A 20,563-nucleotide genomic window follows, 5' to 3' on the forward strand; every position below is an offset into this window, starting at 1 on the left:
GGCCCTAGGAAGGAATGTTTCCCTTGCTTTTTCCGGCTTCTAGTGGCCACCCTAGTCCTTGGCTCCCAGCTCCTTCCTCCACTCCAGGCCAGCAGCACAGCCTCTCTCCAACCCTGCTTCCATCTCCACACCTCCTTCTCTCTCTTCTACCTCCCTCTTCCACTTTTAAGGACCCTTGTGATTACACTCGGCCCACCCAAATAACCCAGGAAATCTCCGTTTAAGGTCAGCTGATTGTCAACCTTAATTCCATTTGCAACTTTAAACCCCATTTGCAACTTTAAACCCCCTTTGCCGTGTAACCCACCATATTCATGGCTTCCTCGGTTAGAATGTGGACATCTCTGGGTCAGCCCACCACCATCCCTTCCCTCCCTCTGTTGTCCTTCAGAAGCAATGAACTCAGGGAAGGTTAATATGTATAAATACTTCACAAAATTGAACAATCATTGGAAAATAAAACCATCCCTGTCTTCCCCCTCCTTCGCTTCCTTTGAACTATAGGAGGTATATACCTTCCAAAGTCAAACGAGGATCGTGTTTACATTGGTTGTCATCACCCACTATTTGCTCACTTGCTCTACAGTGTTCACACAGAAAACTGACACTTGACAAGATTGTCTTTAATTTCTTTCGTGGGTAAATTTACAAGTTTGTTATGTTTTGTAGTACTTAGGACATAGTGATGTCATCCCAGCCAACAAACCAACCTCAAACATATGAAACCACACTCAGTCCTTACCCACCAAGCAACACCATGGCTCCTGGGTCTCCACCACCCCTGGGTTTCACGCACCCCACAAAACAAGCTCAGAGTGCCCAGCCTCCCTTCTTTGGGTCTCCAGGAATCATCACCAAGAGTCAGCAGGGCCAAGGAAACATACAAATGGTAAACCCAGCTACAGGAGCAGCAACCACAAACTTTAGAGAAGAAGCAAAGATACTAGGGGTAAGTCTACTTACTATGAGAATTTTAATTTTGCATTTGCAAGGTTTGATTGTGCTTATAAGTTATAGGTGGAGAGAAGTTTGTGATCTCATGACCTACATGTCCAATCATTAAAAATTTCTGAACACTCTTCTAGAAACTGTATAGTGGGGGATGACAACCAATGTAAATAAATAAAGAAGCATAAAAAGTATAAGAAGTACCAGGCAGTGAAGGGCAGGGGTAGCAATTTCAAGTTGATCAGAGCAGGCTTTCCTTAGAAGATGACATCTGAGCAAAGACAGGAAGGGAGGAGCACACCATGCAGACATCAGGGCAAGAGCTTCCAGGTAAAGTTGGAAAGGCCTTTAGAGGAGAACATGCACTGTGTCTGGGAAACAGGAAGGAGGCCGGTTAAGTAGAACAGTATGATGGAGGGAGGTGGTCGTCTCAAGGAGGGCAGAGGAGGGGTGGGGGCCAGACCCTGTGAGGCCTGGAGGACAGAGGCTCTGGCTTGTACTCTGAGTGGAAATGGGGAGCCACTGGGGCATTCTAACTGGTAACAGAGAGGCGTTCAGGGGAAGGACTTTAAAGTGATGGTTGCCGTTTTGTTTGTAAAAGTTCCAGTTGACAGAAGCTATTTATTTTCCCTGAAGACTGTACATCTACACTATTAGTAGCCCCCAAGCACCACAACAGTACAGGAGCCGCAGGTGGTAGGACTTGGGGCATCTGCCCCAGCAGACTCAGAACGTAAAGTAGCTGTGGCCAAACATCAAGAGTAAGTTAAATGACCAAATTACCAAATCTGGCCTGTAGGCAAGTTCGGTCGGTATATGGTATAGCCAGGGTGATACCAGGAGAAGAGTAGACCAGCATTAACCCAACATCTAACTGCCATCAAGATGATGGCAAGGGTGAGGATAAGAAGCCTGAGGTCAGATGACTGAACTTCTTCTCTAAAGAAGAGTCTGTAAAAGCCAAATATAATGCCTAATCACTTCAACTGAGACCCGTGGTTGGCTAAAACAGGCCCATGACACCTCTGAAGTTCTATACAAAAGTGTGATGTGTGTATGGATGGATGTTTAAGAATGGTTTTTCAGGGAGAAGGCTCATAGCTTTCATTAGCCTGAATTTCAAGGAAATTCATTATTCAAAGAAAATATGAATCTCTTAGCACTATTTAGGAAGCTGTGATTTTTTTTTCCAACTCTGATTCAACTTAGTAACTTAACTGTACTCAACAGAAAGCTACTGAAGAAATAAACACAGCAATCTTTGTATCTGCAGTCTTCTTGGGCAGATTAAGGCATACGTTTGGGAAGAAACAAATGGTAAATCTCCAGTTAACTTCTGGCCCAATCTAACAGTTCTTATTTCTCACAAATGTGCTCATCCAGGATGAAGGAAGGTGCTCTAAGAGGTACAAAGATGTATTCCCTGTCTTTGAGGATATGTCTTGGCCAACAAGAAAATGTTTGTGCACCTAAGATTTTTTTTTAAAAAAGAACAATATAAACAAGCATAAAACCAAGTAATAAGGTGTATAATCTATATCATAAGATAAAACAGGAATTTAGAAAGAAAGAAGAGCTTACGCTGACCAGTATAATCGAGATGACTTTGTGGAGAGGTGGAGCTGAACCTTCAGGGAGGCTGGATGCAATACTTAAGACACAAGTTCTGGAATCAATTTCCTATATTAAATTTCCAGATCTGCTCTTCAGTAATTATATGACCTTGGACACTGCTGTGTTCTGAATGTCCTCCCAAAATTCCTATGTTGAAATCCTAACTTTAAAGATAGTATTAGGAGGTGGGCCTTTGGGAAATACTTATTGGATCATGAAGGAGGAACTCTCATGAATGGGATTAGTGACTTACAAGAGAGGCTCCTGAGGGATCCCTAGCCTTTTCCGGTATGTGAAAACACAGCGACAAGTCCCCCGCTATGAACCAAGGAGAGAGCCCTCACCAGAAGGCAACCACCTTGAACGTGGGACTTCCCAGCCTCTAGAACTGTGGGCATAAATTTCCGTTGTTTATAAGCTACCCAGAAGGTAGCACAGTATTTTGTTACAGCAGCCTGAGAAAACTAAGACAGACAACTCTGTGTCTCCATCCAATCGGTTGGAAGATTACATGAAACAATAAAAGTGAAGGGTTTAGAATATTATCAAACATGTACTTAATGCCCCATAAATTCACCGATACTTCCTTCATTGATATTTTCTCCACAACAGGGATTTCCCAAGCAAAACAGGCCCATTTGGAACGGCCATCAAAGTTACAGCATTTTTTGGGGGGCGCCTGGGTGGCTCAGTCGGTTAAGTGTCCGACTTCGGCTCAGGTCATGATCTCACGGTCCGTGGGTTCGAGCCCCACATCAGGCTCTGTGCTGACAGCTCAGAGCCTGGAGCCTGCTTCGGATTCTGTGTCTCCCTCTCTATCTGACCCTCCCCCATTCATGCTCTGTCTCTCTGTCTCAAAAATAAATAAACATTAAAAAAAAAATTAAAAAAAAAAAAAGTTACAGCATTTTTTCCCAGGGGCACCTGGGTGGCTCAGTTGGTTAAGCATCTGACACTTGATTTTGGCTCAGGTCATGATCTCACGAGTTTGTGGGCTCAAACCCCACGTTGGGCTCTGCGCTGACAGTGTGGAGCCTGCTTGGGATTCTCTCTGTGTCCCTCCCTCATGCATGTGTGCTCTTTCTGTCCCTCTCAAAATAAATAAATAAACTTTTTTTTAAGCATTTTTTCCTAAGAGTCTTTTAGAGGCTCTCAGGGGACACCACTGCATGCTTGACCACGCACCTGAAGAACTCTCCTTGGGCCATCCTTACAAGCCTCCCCAAATACCTCAAACAAGGCCTCTGCTGAGGGCCTGGCTCCAGCGTCTGCCAAAACCTCTGTGGCCCACCTCCTGCGGTACAGGTATATATGCATGAAGGACAGCCATGCATCTTGACGGAGCTGACAACAAAAAAGCAGCAGCAGCAGTGACAGTGATGCCTCATTCATACCTGAAAATGAAGAAGCAACCTGAAAATGCCCGTTTTCTTTTTTCAGGCAATCCAGATCCTGATTGGATTGATGCACATTGGTTTCAGAATTATTTTAGGTTTAATGGACGCCATTTATGGACTAGTTTTTGCATTTCTTTCCTTTGCTTTTATTAGCGGATATGCGATCCGGGGTGGCATCTCTGTGAGTAGACTGCTAGAACACCTCTCCTTCTCACTCTATCAGATACCGCTGTCCCGAGCCTATGCATAGCCCATTTTTTTATAAAAGCCCCACATCCGATCCACTGTAAAAGTGAGATATAGCAGCTCTGGTTGAGTATTTAAAAAAGAAGAGCTTTTCTTCTCCATTTTAACCTGCAGTTTAAACTCATACCCTCAAGTTTACACTGATCAAGTAACCAACAAAGTTTTAGTTCCTGATTATGTTTTAGATGGAAATGTATGTACTGGGTGGAGACAGGCAAAAGGAGGCGATCGGGAACATGATTAAAACATGCAAACGATCATGACAAGAGACGGAGCTGTGAGCTCAGAAGTCATCACACATGGTAAGCTCACAAGAGAATGAGTTCTTTACATGCGAGAAACTAAGGAGAGAAAAAAAGGGAGAAGTCCAAAGGAAACAATCTCGGAAAGTTACTCCAGAAAATGGAGAAGTATGAGAGGAACTTTCGACAGGGAAACTAGATGAACATAAAGAGACCAATCTTTCCTACTAAAAGAGAAGCTCCCACGACCAAAGAACCCATCTTTCACAAATAAATGTGTCTGTTTCTACAGTTCATCGCTACCAGTGCTCTCTATATACTGGCATCCAAGCAGTTTTCCCCTAGTCTGGTTAAGTCAGAATGTTTCTACTTTTTAAACTCTTTGAAAGATTCATTTAATTGATCTGGAGAGGAAAATTGAGAAAGTGGACTCAGAAAATGCAAAGGGGAGCACTCTTTCCCCCAAAAATATTTCTACCGGTTGCCTCCATGGTATGTGTGCCCCAGCACGGTCCACACAATTTGCCACTCAGAAATGGCAGAGCCCCATGTCCTGACTGTCTGACTCCCAAGAGCGGAAACTGGTAAAGGTAAGGTTTTTAGCTTTATCCTGGGGCTCCCTGGTTCCACTGGGTCACACTGCATTAGGGGAACTCCAAAGCAGAATATAGGAGCCAGGAAATACCCACCCGCCACTTTGGTATCAAAGACTCTCTTATTCATTTGCCACTTCTCAGTTCTGCCTTGCCTTGTATTTTTATTTTTTATTTGCACACAGCCTATTTTTACTCAGATGTGACTTTTGTTTTACAGTTTGTTAAGTCATCACTGAAAGCACCAATTGGGTACAGAAAAAGTTTATGAAACCAATCACTGAGACAGGTCTTTCAACTCTCTTGGCCACAGCTCCCCACCTTTGGCAATTTCCTGGTCTACTTTTGAAACAGGAGCAGGAACGTGATTTGCCAAGACATGGTGACAACCAGAGCAGAGGTGGTTTCAGGATTATATTTAATCCGGCGCAGGAGGAAAGAATGGGAAAATGGGAACAAAGAGTCCTGCTGCTCAAGTTCTCCTAGACCAGACACTAAACTAGACACTAAACGCTAGACTAGAGACTGGACTAGGGACTAGGCTAGACTAAACGAAACTAAAATCAGTCTAACCTCGATTAACCACTCCTGTCGTCATCTAAAAAACAAAATAAAGCACCCTTTCTCTGCATCATTTATGGATCCTTCCCTCTAACTGAGGTTGTCCAGGCACAGAATCTGTCCATTTGGAGAAGACAGCTACTAAAATGGTACCTGAAGCAATTTTTCCAGCAGCATTTTAGAGGCCCGTGGGGAGACCCTAAGGCATGCCAAAGCTCTTGTGAATTCTAAAAAGAACTAACTCAGCCACTGCTAGCAAGTTGGCTGAAGACTTGGCTTCCCAATTATCCTGCTGCGTGTCGAAATCTTCTTGTAGAAACTGAAGAAAATTTTGTACTCTACCCATACATCTCTACCCACAAAAGCCTAATGACTTCCTCATTCTAAACCTGGGGTTTTTTTTTACCGAGTCCCTAGAACGACTTCAGGGTTTTCGTCAATTTCTAAATTTATCAGCAAACATGTCTTTGCAGACACGCTTTTCCATCTATGTAACACTGGATGCTTTGTTGTACTACCTTGTATGGCGGTTTTAGGAGTTCCATGAGACAATGTACGTAAATGATTTCACACAACGCGTGCCGCAGAAAAATGCTCATTGAAGCTTTCTTTGTTGTTTTAGTATTTTAAACCGGGAACACAACTGTTATTGTGTGTGAGGCTTTTAGACAAACGCGATGGATGAGCTTCTGCTCTGTATTATGTACCTTTTTCTACAGATACTAGAAGTACGCTACCTTCACTCTGCATACAGCACAGTTTTCAAGAAAACTCAGAGAGGCAGGAAAAACAAAAGTCATTTCGACTTCAAAATTTGTTTGAAGATTTCAAGGATTGAGAGCCATTATATTTAACTGATTCTTATTTCATTTTGCTTCGTTTTTCTCCTACGTATGATTTCTTTTTCCTGTCACCTCCGTTAGATTAAAGGCAGCCTAGGCATGAACACGGTCAGTGCGATCTTTGTCTCCACTGGAGTGACTCTGCTGCTGCTGGATGCGGGTATGAATGGGATCCTCAGCCAAGACTGCTGGGCAATCGTAAGTATCCCATCATCCACCACACGTCTCCTCTCTGGCCACTCTCACACGTATCTCTCATGACTGTATAGCAGCCCCACTACTATGTCACAGGATCGCTAGGACTGTAGAATAAAGTGGAAGAGCCACCTCTGCAGATGGATTGGGGCAGAAAGCACACCCTCTATTGCTTTCACTGTTGATCACATGAACGATGGGGAAGACAGCTAAAGAGACTTAAAGACGCCCAGACAGTATTTCCTAGAGGTTTGAAATTCTGCGTAACAAAGACAGTCAAGTTATGGAGTAGTTTCATTTTAGACTGAGAACGGGATGAAGGGAAACTGGCCACGTCAAGGATGTTCAACTTGTATTAGAGAAATTCGAAAAATGAAGCAACTTGAAAATGAAGCACATGCCTCTCAATGTTCTCCAAACAGAATCATCCATTCATTACCACAGTCAGGCAAAGCATGGACTCTGACCATTTCCCCAAGAGCCAAGTGCACAGAAGTGCTTATAAGAAGGCAAGAATATGAGGGGACTTCTTGGTAACTACCACAGAGTGAAGCAAGAACACAATATATATCCTCTATAATACCAAACCAAAGAACACAAATTACTCAAAAATCGCCATTTAAATAGGCATCCAAGTGAAAAACCAAATGATTCTGCTGCGTCTCAAGGTGGCAGAGCACAGCTCCTGACCTGGTTTCTTACTCCCCAGAAACAAAACTAGCAAAAGCAGGAAATGACAATATACAGAGAAGTCTCGCTAATGCTCTCCGATCGAGGGCTAAGGAGACTTAGGTGGAGAGCAGTCAATTCTAAGAAGGCATACAGCAAATCCTGAATGCTAAAAGCCCTTGGTATCCCAGGACCTCAAGAGAAGTAGGAAAGGTCACCAGAGTTAACTTCTTCCAGTACACCTTGAAAACCTGCAGGAGTGAGCAGAAATCCACAGGAACAGGATATACCTCTGACCTTGGAGCAAGTGTTACTATAGGCATTTCTCAAAAGAGACAGAGAGAGAGCAGAGCCCACATTCACCAGCAAGAACTGTGCTCAGTGCCAGCTAAGCTATTTTTCTCACTGCTACAGCTGCATCGTTAGCATTGAGCAAAATGTACACAAAACTGTATCTAGCCCTTAAGTTGAAGCTGGAAACAAGGAAGACAAAGTGGACAAAGTTAAGGAGAAATATAATCGGGGAAAACTCACCTGTACTATATCTGAACAAACATAAGGCCTATATACAGTTGTTCACTTGAAGAATGAGAAAACTGAAAAAAGTGGTAGGAAACTATCTAAATACATCAGAGTGATTAAAGGAAGAAATGGAAGGAAAAAAAGGAAGAGAGGAGGAAAGAAAACTTAAGATTCCCGCGGGTTAATGGGTCACCAGAAACACTCAGATGCCTATTATTTACTTTGAATAAAAGATACACAATTCAACTGATTAGAACAAAAGACGTATCAGATGATAAAATGGATGTAAACACACGTGTCTTCCCTCTTCCTCACAAGATGTGCCCTGGTTTGATGGAGATGTGAGTCACACAAACGAGGAATCCACTGAGTGTCCTCGTTCTCGTGGTTAGATTCCTTACTAGTCTGGGCAACCACTTCCTTAAATTTTAGCTCAAATTCCTGTTCTCTGACAGAACGACTCTACTCTGTGATTAACACATGAACCAGCTCTTTGGTTTCAGGTATTGGTATTCAATCCCAGGTATAGGTTTTTCCATTTAACACAGAGACAACAAAAGAAATTTCCAATAGCAGGTCAAGCCATGTTATACCATGTCGCAGCAGTGGCACACATAACAAGCAAAACGATACCACCAACAAAAAACAATACGGGAGAAAACATTACCCAATTATCAATAGAAGATTTCTCATGAGCATTTTTATACTACTGAAAATCATTAATTAATAAGAAAATAAAATGGGGGGGCCTGGGTGACTCAGTTGGTGGAGCATCCGATCTTGATTTCGCCTCAGGACATGATCCCAGGGTCATGGGATCAAGCCCTGCATCGGGCTCTGCTTTGAATGCGAAGCCTGCTTAAGATTCTTTCTCTCTCCCTCTGCCCCTCTTCCCACTTGTGCACGCTTTCTTTCTCTCTCTTCTCTCTCTCTCTAAGAGAGAGAGAAAAGAAAATGACAGGATGAAATAAAAAGACCTGTGGCACTAGAGAAACCAAGTAGCCCAAACCATTACAGATCTAACAAAGAAATCACACACAGCAAGAAACACAACGGGCTCAATAAATATGGTAGAGAGAAAACCTGCTGTCACAGTCTTCACAGAAGACAATGAGACAATGAGAAATACATTAAATAGAAAGAAGATAATAAACATGGCAGACAGGCAAGTTTCATCCAACATAATAATACTTGGTTTCCATGAGTAGAGAATCCAACACATGGTACAGAAAAAAAGTAACCAGGGATACTGAGCAAAAAATCCTGAACGAAGAGAATCACTGAATTTTTACATTGAAAGAGAATAACCTATCTGGGAGAAAGACACGTAAACTCATTGAGAAAGATGCATAGATATAGACCCTTGTTAAGGTATCAAGTATAACAACAGATTCGTTAAGGTTTTAGGCAGAGAAATCCAATCGCCTATAAGCTGGAAGAAAAGTCAGCGTGACTCAGTGTCCACCACAGCAACATGCAGGGAGGAGAGACAATGGAGCAATGTCATCAAGTTTTTGGTGACAAAAAACTGTGAGTCAAGAATAACACATCCAATAAAATTCTTGAACAAGGCTTCTTCAACCACACATGATGTAAATTAAATCAAGAACTCAGAAAGGCAGGGAGAAGTTGTATAAAAAGATTAGCAAGGAGCGCTAAACCAATGAAATGATCATCTGGGACTGGAAGACTGAACAGCAAGGGAAATGACAGCTACAGGAGTGAATATAAAGCTTTTAATGTTCACCCACTCCCCCCACCAAAATAAGTGAAAAGTGACAGAATCACCAAAGTCTGAAAGGTGAAGAGAGGTGAGACGAGACAGATGTCAGAGTGCCCAATCGCCTTATTCTTCGTAAGCAATCATTTCACACTAAAATTGAAACGGGTAGGTTTAAAATTACTTCAACTTCTTCATGGATTTCATACACTTTTAGTTGTAATTTTAGCAGACTTAATTTACTTATTTCTATTCTTTTAAAATCAAATGGTATTTACAAACTTCAAAACAGTAAGTACAAAACAATTCCATTCTTGAAGAGTTCTTGCTGTCTCACGACACATCCATTTTTCTATCTGCCTTTTGGCCTCTACATAGAGTTCTAGAAAAACAGGCAGAAAATATTAATTTTGCTTATTTCTAGGCAGTGACATTAGGGAGGATTGATTGTTTTCTATATGGCTTAATTTTTTTTTTTTAATAAGCAGGTAACATTTTTATAAAAACAAGAAATCCATTGCAAAGAAAAACAGTGCACTTCTTTTCCAATGTTTCTAAACAGTCTGCTGGAGAAAAGGAAAGTCTTGTGGCATTTTAAAGAAAATTCAAAATTAATTCACATTTCCCTGAAATAAGCATTTGGTGATAACAGAGAAACAATCATGGAGTAAGCTGAGCATGAACAGTGGCACCTTTGATGAGCCAATAACTTTTTGAAGCCTGCGGGGAGCCCTCCTGATGAGTCAAAATTTCAGCGTGTTTTTTTCTTGATCTCAGATTCCTTTCTGGGAAAGGAATCTCAGCCCTGCTGATCATCTTCTCGGTCTTGGAGTTCTGCACAAATTGTACTGTAGCCCATTCTGCCAACGAAGCAATCACCAAGACCAGCAGGGTGAGCTGGGCCTCTTCTCTGTAAAATAATTGAGTATGTGCTGGAGGAAGAAGAGCAGCAGTCAAGTCCCACCGCAGGTTCACAAGAGCTCACCTTGAGTCAGGGGAGGGAGAAAGGGCTGGGGACCAGGACTGAGGAGGACTGTAGTAACCATAGTGCTTCTTTTATTCTTTCTTCCCAGCCCGTCCTGGTTATTCCAAATGTGTATGCAACCAGTACCTTGGCACCAGAGTCTTCCTCAGCTCCTCCCAGAGACGATGGTCACCTCACTTATGCCATTTAAAACAAAAAAGAGCACCAGAAAATCTCACGGGGTTAAACTGCTCTGCAGGAACTTCTTAAGAAACTGTCCTCCACAGTCCACGATGATCGCTGATCTTTGAAGACTGTGTTTGAGATTCTTCTTACTTTGTCACTAATGATAACCACATGTATTTCCCTGACACAGGTTCTTCCCACATACCACTACCACACTGGCAAAGGCGAAGGACCGGAAGACTGAACATGGCTCACGGTATTTTGTACATTCGTATCATCAAACCCTGCCTCCTGGATAACTACAAAGCTTTGCTATTTACAGAGTATTTTCACGTACATCAAACTCATTTGCAGTGGGGTAACAGCAGGCCAAGGATGAAACACTGAGTGAGTTTTACTGGGGTTATGGCTATTTTGTCTCTGAAATGGGAAAACCCTGGGCGTGTTTAAAAGCCAAGGGGAACAATCCGGCTAAGATAGAGAGCTGTTTAATATATTAGAGAGAAGGGATGACTGTGGTATAAGCATCAAGAAATCAAAGTGTATATGGAAGGCATGGCCCAAGTGATGCAGAAGGGTGGTTTAGTCACATAACACAAAGAAAAGGAGATGTCACTGTTGCAGATATCAACAGGTTTGCAGGAATAGTACCCAGGATGTAGGAAACCCCATTACGATGCCTTGTGTCATCCCTGTCAAAGCAGAAGTGAGGGGGAGCCTGCGTGGCTCAGTTGGTTAAGCTTCCAAGATCTTGACTTCGGCTCAGGTCATGATCTCGCAGTTCACGGGTTCAAGCCCTGCATCAGGCTCTGTGCTGACAGCTCAGAGCCTGGAGCCTGCTTTGGATTCTGTGTCTGCCTCTCTCTCTCTCTCTCTCTGCCCCTCCCCTGCTCATGGTCTTTCTCTCTTTCTCTCCCTCAAAAGTAAATTTAAAAAAATTTTTAAAAACTAAGCAGAAGTGAGGTGACACCCAAGGTCGGGGCCATGTGTAGAATCAGAATATTGAACAGAAAGGGTAATGTTGGAAAAGTCATGGAAATAGAGAATAAACTGATCAGAGAAACAGAAGAGGACTGCCAGGCTACCCTGAAGGCACGTTTGAAGCAATGCTCACAAATTTATAACACAAACTGACTGCTTCAGCACGGCTTAGGCTGCTCAGATGCGAATCTAGATAAAGTGCCTATTTGGTTTCATCCAGGATTAGGGTTTTGCAAGACAGGATGACAAAATACCAAAGGGGCAGAAAAGCATGAGACACTGCCAAAAGTATTACTGAAATGATGGATTATGAAATCTAAACTAGGTTAAGAGGGGAAGAAAAAAAAAAAGGACAGATAGATTGATCAAAAATTGTTATCTGCCTTTCTCCAGTAGAGATGTTGTAAAGATCAAATAACATAACATTATGTGAAAGCAGTTTGGAAACAGCAAAGTATTACCCATTTTTGAAGTTTCTGAATTATTTTTAAAAGCCAAGTGGAAAAAAAAAAAATTAAAAAAAAAAAAAAATGGGGCGCCTGGATGGCGCAGTCGGTTAAGCGTCCGACTTCAGCCAGGTCACAATCTCGCGGTCCCTGAGTTCAAGCCCCGTGTCAGGCTCTGGGCTGATGGCTCGGAGCCTGGAGCCTGTTTCCGATTCTGTGTCTCCCTCTCTCTCTGCCCCTCCCCCGTTCATGCTCTGTCTCTCTCTGTCCCAAAAAAAAAAAAAAAAAAAACGTTGAAAAAAAAAAAAAAAAGCCAAGTGGGACAGGGGCACCTGGGTGGCTCAGTCAGTTAAGCGTCCGACTCGATTTTGGCTCAGGTCATGCATGATCCCAGCATTGTGGGCTCGAGCCCCAAGTCAGTTTCCATGCTCAGCATGGAGCCTGGCTGAGATTCTTTCTCCCTCACACCGCCCCTCTCTCCGGCTTGTGCTCTCTCTCTCTCTCTCTAAAAATAAATAAAATGAAAAAGAAAAAAAATTAAAAGCCAAATGGGACAAAATATATAGGGAAAGAGTAGGCAGAGAAATTGAAATCAAGGAAGAGGCAGATGAGAAGAATGGAATTTTTGCATCTGGGAAAGCAGATGTATTATGTCAGGTGACTATTACACAGTTCCAAATTTCCTGGTCTGCCTGGGTCCTCACTATTTAGCATTTTGGGTAATCAGGAATGCTGTGCCCTTCACCATGAAGCTCATCAGCTAAATGAAAATAAAGACACGCACCCCATGGTCGGAGGGCACTAAATAGCACCCAAAATGCCTGGAGGGGTAGCATACTGTAAATCTAGAGAAACAACTTAAAACGTAAGACTTGCTTTAGGGAAGAGAAGCATGTCTAGCAAAGCTGATTTTTGAAATAAATTTCCATCAAATAAATTTCCATATTCTTTTTCTCACTTTACTTTAGTAGCAGTAATAATGATAATAACAAATATTTAGCCTACGCTATGTGCCAGGCACATCCCAAACACTTAGGAAAAATTAATACATTTAATGCTCACAACACCCCTGTGAAATAGGTACTATAATCAGCATCATTTTCTCGGGGGGCCTGGGTGGCTCAGTCAGTTAAGCATCCGACTTTGGTTCAGGTCATGATCACATGGCTCATGAGTTCGAGCCCCACATCAGGCTCTGTGATGACAGCTCAGAGCCTGGAGCCTGCTTTGGATTCTATGTCTCCCTCTCTCTCTGTCCCTCCCCCGCTCACACTCTGTCTCTCTCTCTCTAAAAAAGAAATATTAAAAAAAAAATTTTTTTTTAATAAGTATCATTTTCAGATGAGAAAACCACAGCAGAGAGATTAAAAACTTGCCATTAAGACATGCAGTTGGCAAGACGGGAGCATGAACCTGAACCCAGGCAGTCTGGCTCCGAAGTCCACACAGTGTTCCTAACCCCTATTCCCACTCTTCTTATGGTCTGGGGTAGAATGAGAGATTTGTAGCTCCAAAACAAACAAACAAACAATGTTTCTCTATAGTAACCTTCTAGTCCATGTTGAAGGAACCACCTGACTCCGATGGGAGAGAAGGAGTTTAGTAATATAATAAGTACGGTCATCACTTGCTTCCTGAAAGTTGCCCTGGTACCTTTTAATCACACCTAAGAGTCTCTTAACTCAATATCTAGCGTGTCAATTGATTTGCCCCCTCTGATTCTTCTTTTGGCTGGATACTCAAAAGATGCTAACAGATACGGGTTTCAACCATCTAAAATTTGTATTTTAAGTTGAGGCCTTGGATAGTGTAAATAAAAAAAAAAAAAGACTGCCTACTTCTGCAATTTTAACAATGCTGTAAGCATAACATTCTTATGTAGTAGATTCCTTTTAAACAAAGCAAACATGTTTTTATGCAATTGGGGAAAGCATTCAAGCATTCATTCACTCATCATATAGCTAGTGAGTGCCTACTCTGTAGAGGGTGCTGTTCTGTGCGCTTGAGAAAAACAAAGCTTCTGTTCTTGGATTCCTATACCCTCTAAGTGTTAGACTTCCTATGGAAAATCAAATCAGTAAGTTCAACTTTAAGTTTTAAATTGCCTCAGCTTTCTAAAAATGTAACTGTGATCTGAGACCTGAGAAACTGACTGGAGTAGAAATATACCCTAGCATAGAAGTCATATGCCTATTACTAATACTAAATCACTATTGGAAGGCCTTATGGATCATGCTGGATGGATCCATGATGATCTATGGGTCATCATGTTCGTTCTGGATCATCTAAAAACATATTCATTTCTTCATTCATTTGCTCAAAAAAACATATTACTACTTTGTGACCAAACACTGTTCTAGGCTATTACACAAAGTTAAGGTTTTACATACCTTGTATTTGGGGTAATATAAAATGGGGTAGAGCAGGCCTTATCTAAATGCTAGTATATACAGGCTTTTTTCATGTGCAAGGAAAAAATGCTGGGTTTGAGTACAAGACTTCACTCAAGAAACTTAAGTGAAGCTACACGAGGAGAACCCACATGTACCATATATTTATTGTCTTCCCGCCTCAGAACAACACAGGTTATGATTAGATCTCTAGGGCTCCAGGGTGTCTACCAATTCTAAATTCTAAGACTTCAAGAAGGTCAAGATCTCAGTATGAGATACACGGGTTCAGAGTCCTCCTTCCAGAATCCACACATACATCACGGATACGTACGTATCATTGATTCATTCAAGGCCTACACAAGAATTCCAAAAGCTCTTTTCTCCACAGTGTGTTTTGCATTTGTTACATCCCTCTAAAATTCAACCGGTCACAACTGTCCCCTACTCCCATGGAGCAGATGAAGCTATCCTAAACCTGGATGACCAGGAGGGAGACGCCCAGGATCCCCAGGCATCTATTTGGAGAAGCGGTTCGAATCAGGGGAAAGATCCTGCAGGAAGTTTTGAGCTCAAGTATCTGAAGCTGGAGCTCAAAGAGCAGGAAGTGGAGTTCAGCTGCCAGCCTGGCCTCCATGCCCGTGACCATGACCGGGATTGAGCTCCATGGGGAAAGCTGTGTTCTCATTTGCACATGGACTGTACCCAGGCTCCTTGCTCTGTGAGGAGGACTGAAGACAATGCAAGGCTGCTGGGCCCCCCGGGCTCTAGAGCTTGGGAAGCAGTAGGGGACAGCACCTGGGGCGGAGCCACCTCCTCACAAAAGGCCCCTGCAATGGGGCGCATCCAACTTCAGCTCAGGTCATGATCTCGTGGTCTGTGGGTTCGAGCCCTGCGTTGGGCTCCGTGCTGACAGCGCAGAGCCTGGAGCCTGCTTCAGATTCTGTGCCTCCCTCTCTGTCTGCCCCTCCCCTGCTCATGCTCTGTCTCTCTCTCTCTGTCAAAAATAAACAAACATTTAAAAAAAATTTTTTTTAAAAAACAGACAAACAAAAGTCACCTGCAAGCCCTGAAGGAAAGTGGCTTCTGTGCTCACAACAGGGTGCAAACTCTGGGGACTCCCAAAAGTACTGTGGAAGTGGGGATCTTCAGAGAACTGAGGTGTGCTTGAGCAGATAGGGGGGCAAGGCAGGCGGATGTGGCCACACCACCAGTGTGTCCTAATTCCCACAGGCTGGAGAGGACTCGGACATTAGCATTTTCCTAAAACTGGCTCATTTCTGCCTTTCTCCCTTCATTTTGCAATTAAAACAAACAGAGCCTTCCTCTCCCCCAGACTATTCTCTACAAGGCAATTTACATTTTTGAAGTATTCCCTCTTCTCCCCAAGCCCACCTCTTCTCTGCTCCCCAGTTCCCTGACTTCACTCTAAAAACGGACAGCCATCAAAAATAAATAAAAACACCAAAAAATAATAATAATAAAAATAAAAAATAAAAACAGACAGCCCTTTACTCAATTCTAGCAGCTCACCAGTACTCAGCGAGCTGCATCAATCTCCTTCTCTACCCTGGTATCTACCCAGCTTACACCTCACTCACGATGTGGCTGTGTTTTCCCAACTCCCGCCATGCCCCCAAGTATTTAGCAACACTCATAACCTGGTACAGACTTTTAGGCCAAAGGCTACTTCATGTAGTCACTGAATGCCAGCTGCAATGTCTAGTTCTGTTGGTCGCGGCCTACTGATAGTGATGCTATCAACCTGAATGTCTGCGGCCCTCGCCTGGGCCCTACCACTCGTGGCAGTCCCCACAGACATGTCCCCTCCTGAAGCCAATGCTGTGGCTGGACTGGCACAGTCCTTGTGGTCCTTACTGTAAATGCAGGTTGCACCTCGGCAGCAACCATCAGGAAACTCCAAAGAACAAGATTTACTACTCACACGTCCTGGAAGGTACATAGCATGCCCTAAGGGCCAGGTAGCAAGTTCACAGGGAGGGTGTGGGAGGGAGGGAGAAAAGGAGAAAGAAAGCACAAACGTGGGGTTCTGCCTTTATTAGGGTTGAGGGTGGAATATCTACAGTTTCTTGGGTTTGCTCTTTATGGGTGCATTTATTTATTCATTTATTCATTTACTGACAAAGACAGAGAGAGTGCGAGCAGGGGCGGGACAGAGAGAGACAGAGAATCCCAAGCAGGCTCCTCGCTCTCAGCACAGAGCCCAGTGTGGGGCTCAAACCCTCGAACCATGAGATCATGACCTCAGCCAAAATCAAGAGTCAAAGGCTCAACAAACTGAGCCACCCAGGAGCCCCTTTATGGGTGAATTTAAACATAAGAGCAGGATAGGACACCTGGGTGGCTCAGTCCATTGAGCCTCCGACTTCAGCTCAGGTCAGGATCTCAAGGTTTGTGGGTTCGAGCCCCACATCAGGCTCTGATGCTATCAGCACAGAGCCCACTTTGAATCCTCTGCCCCCTCTCTCTCTGCCCCTCCCCCCTCACCCACACGCACGCGCACTCTTTTTCTCTCTCAAAAATAAACATTAAGGGGTACCTGGGTGGCTCAGTAGTTTAAGTGGCCGACTTCAGCTCAGGTCATGACCTCATGGTTCGTGAGTTCGAGCCCCGCGTCAGGCTCTGTGCTGACAGCTCAGACCCTGGAGCCTGTTTCGGATTCTGTCCCTCCCTCACTCACGTTCTGTCTCTCTCTCAAAAATAAATAAACGTTTTTAAAAATTACAAAAATAAATAAACATTAAAAAAACGTAAGATCAGGAATGAGGGCACAGGAAGGGAAGAGTGGGGTCATTCAAGCAGTTAGTAATCCATGTTAACCAGAGCTTTCTCAAAGGAAATCCTAAGTAAAGCGGCCTGTTTCTTCTCCAGTTGTTTCGCTAGTAGCTGTCATGCAGCTGGCAATTGTTTCTTTGAGAGGAATGTCCTTGAAATGGATGCACTAGCAATCAAAAGCTTAATGTCAGGGACATTAAGACATGAGACCCTAATTTTACAGGGGAGAAAACAAAGTCAAAGACCAGTACGAGGGAGTACGCGCTGTCAGAACCAGAGCTGAGAACCATCCCTAGACCTTGTGATTCCACCAACAGTATTCCTTGCACAATTCCGTGACAGGCCTCAGGCAGGGCTCTTCCAGAAGCAGGCCTGAGAACGCGAAGGGGCACAGATTCTGGAACTAGACTGCTAGAGTTAGGACGGCAAATTGCACATTTTATAAGCTATGTGACTATGAACAAGACCCTCAACTTCTCTAAGCCTCAGTAATCTCACCAGTTAAAATAATAACAATGGTGAAGTTTAAGTAGATAAGCCAATGTGATCAACCTTGTTAAACAAGGAGGCCATTAGACCAGAGTGGCTCTAATGCCTGGACAGCCTACATAAGCAAACTGCAACCAACACCAGAATCAATGCACTCCGATCTCAGAAAATTAAACTTCAGAGCAACTAACCACAAACAGCCAACGAGGCTCTTCCAAAGAAGGCAGCTGTCTAAACTACAGCCAGTCACATAACTTCCTTGCTTTGCATCCACATCTACACAAAAACTTTTCCCCTAGCTCCTGCTAACAGAGTGCTCCTTTTTTCAGTTTGTGTTGCCCAATTCAAATCAGTGTTTGCTTCAACTCCTCAAACTTTTAATGTATCTCAGTTTACCTTTAAACACACGTCAAGCACATAACATACTGTCTGGACATAGAAGATGCAGGAAAAAAAGGCAAAATAATTTTTATGCTATTAATTAGCATCTCATTAAAGAACTGAATTTAAGTAATAATGCTAATTATATGGAAATTAAAATCTACTACATATGTATATATGTGTGCAAGTATATGTATCCATATACATAAATACTATATTTCATATTAATATATATATATATTTATTGCATATCTACAATAAACTCAATTGTTTAGTTTCCCCAGTGTTATACAGATTTATTTCCATTTTTCTTACTAGAATAACCTAATGTTTACCCAGAGGAAGTTGTTTTCTCCTATACATAAGTGAAATTAAAATGCTCACAGCAACTTCGACAAAATATTCTATCAAGGTTTATAGCCAGTGGAGTTCTTGTAATAAGACCCAACAATGATCTTAACAACGTTATATCAAGAAGCGTAGTGGTCTCATTGCATTTCCTCATAATATTTTTGTTACCTTCGTAATGTCTTTGTTATCCTTGGAACCAGTTCAAGAGAAACTAACAATATAACCGGCATGGAAACATAGTTTAAACGACAAAAATTAAAAAGTCAAAAAAAAAAAAAAAAAAGTAAGTCATATTGGATGTCATACCATGACTGACTGCCTCTTTATTGTTGAAGGATGCAGCGTTTTGAGAACCAAGTGACAAAAACAAGAATGAAATTAATTCTGAATTTCTAACCCCGGTTTATGGGGACTGAGAAAAGCAAACTTGGTTTACTGATCTGTGATATTATCAGAGGAATTAAGAAGTACCAAGGAACTTTGCCCATCCCACAGTTTGACCTACTCGTCTATTCTTGCCTATGTTCACACCGAATACATATGAATATGTATTGTATTCGCTGAATAAAGACGAGTACATATTTGGCCCCCCATCCAAGAAAATCCTCAAATCCAAGGTAACTTCCTTTCTTAAATGAAAAGATGTATCACTTCTCTTACAATCAGTCAGTCATGGCAGCCAATTCCAATAGGGGACCATCTCATCAAAACTGACTCTCATTTCTACAAAATCCATAATCCTGATATCGATAATACATTCAAGCGAGTTCCTCTTTCTATAGCGCATAGAATGCTTAATATTGTCCGATCGCTCTCTGCTCAGACAGGTAAAGCACAAAACAACAATCCTAATGTTAGAAACTGAAGTGTTTTATTACAGCACTAAAACAAATACCCTCGGTGATACACTGACCAATACAAGATGTAAAGGTATTAGAACAGCCTGGACATATTTTCTTTTCTTTCAATTGAGGGGACTGTAGAGTCAGAATGCAAGGAACCTACCTGTGGGGCTAACAATAAAGTTACTGAGTTTATAACTGATTTTCAGGCTATGCATGATCCTAAAAGATCTTGGTGGCTTTAACATATACTGGTAATTTGCCTTTGGCAAAAAGGGGTTTTTTAGCGGCCTTTAGGTAATTTCCTTATAAAAGAAAAATCTGTTTCTGAATGCTTTGCTCATTATCACTCACTAGATATTTACATCCCAAGCTTGAATTTTAATTTTCCCAAGTACCAATGTAAATTTTCCTAGAACAAAAGAGACTTTATAACATTAAGCCATTCTGTGGCTGCAGGAATGTCCGCTCTGCAGTGACTTTACTGCCTCAGTAAGTCATGGTAATTGCATAATAGGAGTACCTGCACTTGTCAGTTAATTTAAGATCACATTTTTTGCTTAAGGTTCCCCCCAACCTCCGACTTCCTCATCTACCTTCCCACAGCAGACTCCTCTATATCCTCCGGCTGCTACCTCTACTTCTCTACACACCTTTTCCTAAAGATTGTTTTCACGACTCTCCACATCAAACAGAAAACTGATACCAGTGTAACCTGAAAGGTAAACTCACCTCGGGCAAGAGGATCAAAAAGTCATGCCGGTATCCCGCTAAATAGTCTCTTCATTAATTTCCTTCCTTGGCTTCTTCCGTTTAACACAAAAAACGAAAACAAACAAAAAAACGGTGGAGGGTAGTCATCGACCCAACTGCCTGCCTTTTTCAACAGGTACACCTCCTAAAATGCATTTGCGCCACTTGTGCTACAATTTTCTTTTGAGGACAGAGAAAGTGAGGGACTGACTTTTCATCAGTGATCCTGGCCACTCATTATATACAACATGCACCAGAAGGGTCAGTAACAGAAGGCGAAGTTTGGAAGGGCCATTTCTCCAGACACCAAGCGGGCCCGACCACGTGGCCCGCAGAGCCCTAGTGAGTCTGCGCACACGGCCCCTCTCCCCACCGTCCCCGCCCCCTTTGCCGTCAGGTACCAGGAGTCCCTGCGCAGGCGCAGGCGCAGGCGCA

At 42.7% G+C, this 20,563-nt stretch overlaps 1 protein-coding gene across 1 annotated transcript; it reads left to right on the forward strand.

The window, feature by feature from the left end:
• The first annotated feature begins 685 nt into the window (after positions 1 to 685).
• Positions 686 to 15,177, forward strand: MS4A12 (membrane spanning 4-domains A12). The gene is made up of 7 exons (XM_042907218.1): positions 686 to 949; positions 4,003 to 4,140; positions 6,525 to 6,639; positions 10,329 to 10,441; positions 10,545 to 10,701; positions 10,890 to 11,032; positions 14,908 to 15,177. The coding sequence occupies exons 1-7, from the start codon at positions 686 to 688 to the stop codon at positions 15,175 to 15,177; spliced, it is 1,200 nt and encodes a 399-aa protein (XP_042763152.1).
• Positions 15,178 to 20,563: the final 5,386 nt, after the last annotated feature.

Source organism: Panthera leo, chromosome D1, assembly GCF_018350215.1.
Source record: "Panthera leo isolate Ple1 chromosome D1, P.leo_Ple1_pat1.1, whole genome shotgun sequence".
NCBI classification, from domain to species: domain Eukaryota; kingdom Metazoa; phylum Chordata; class Mammalia; order Carnivora; family Felidae; genus Panthera; species Panthera leo.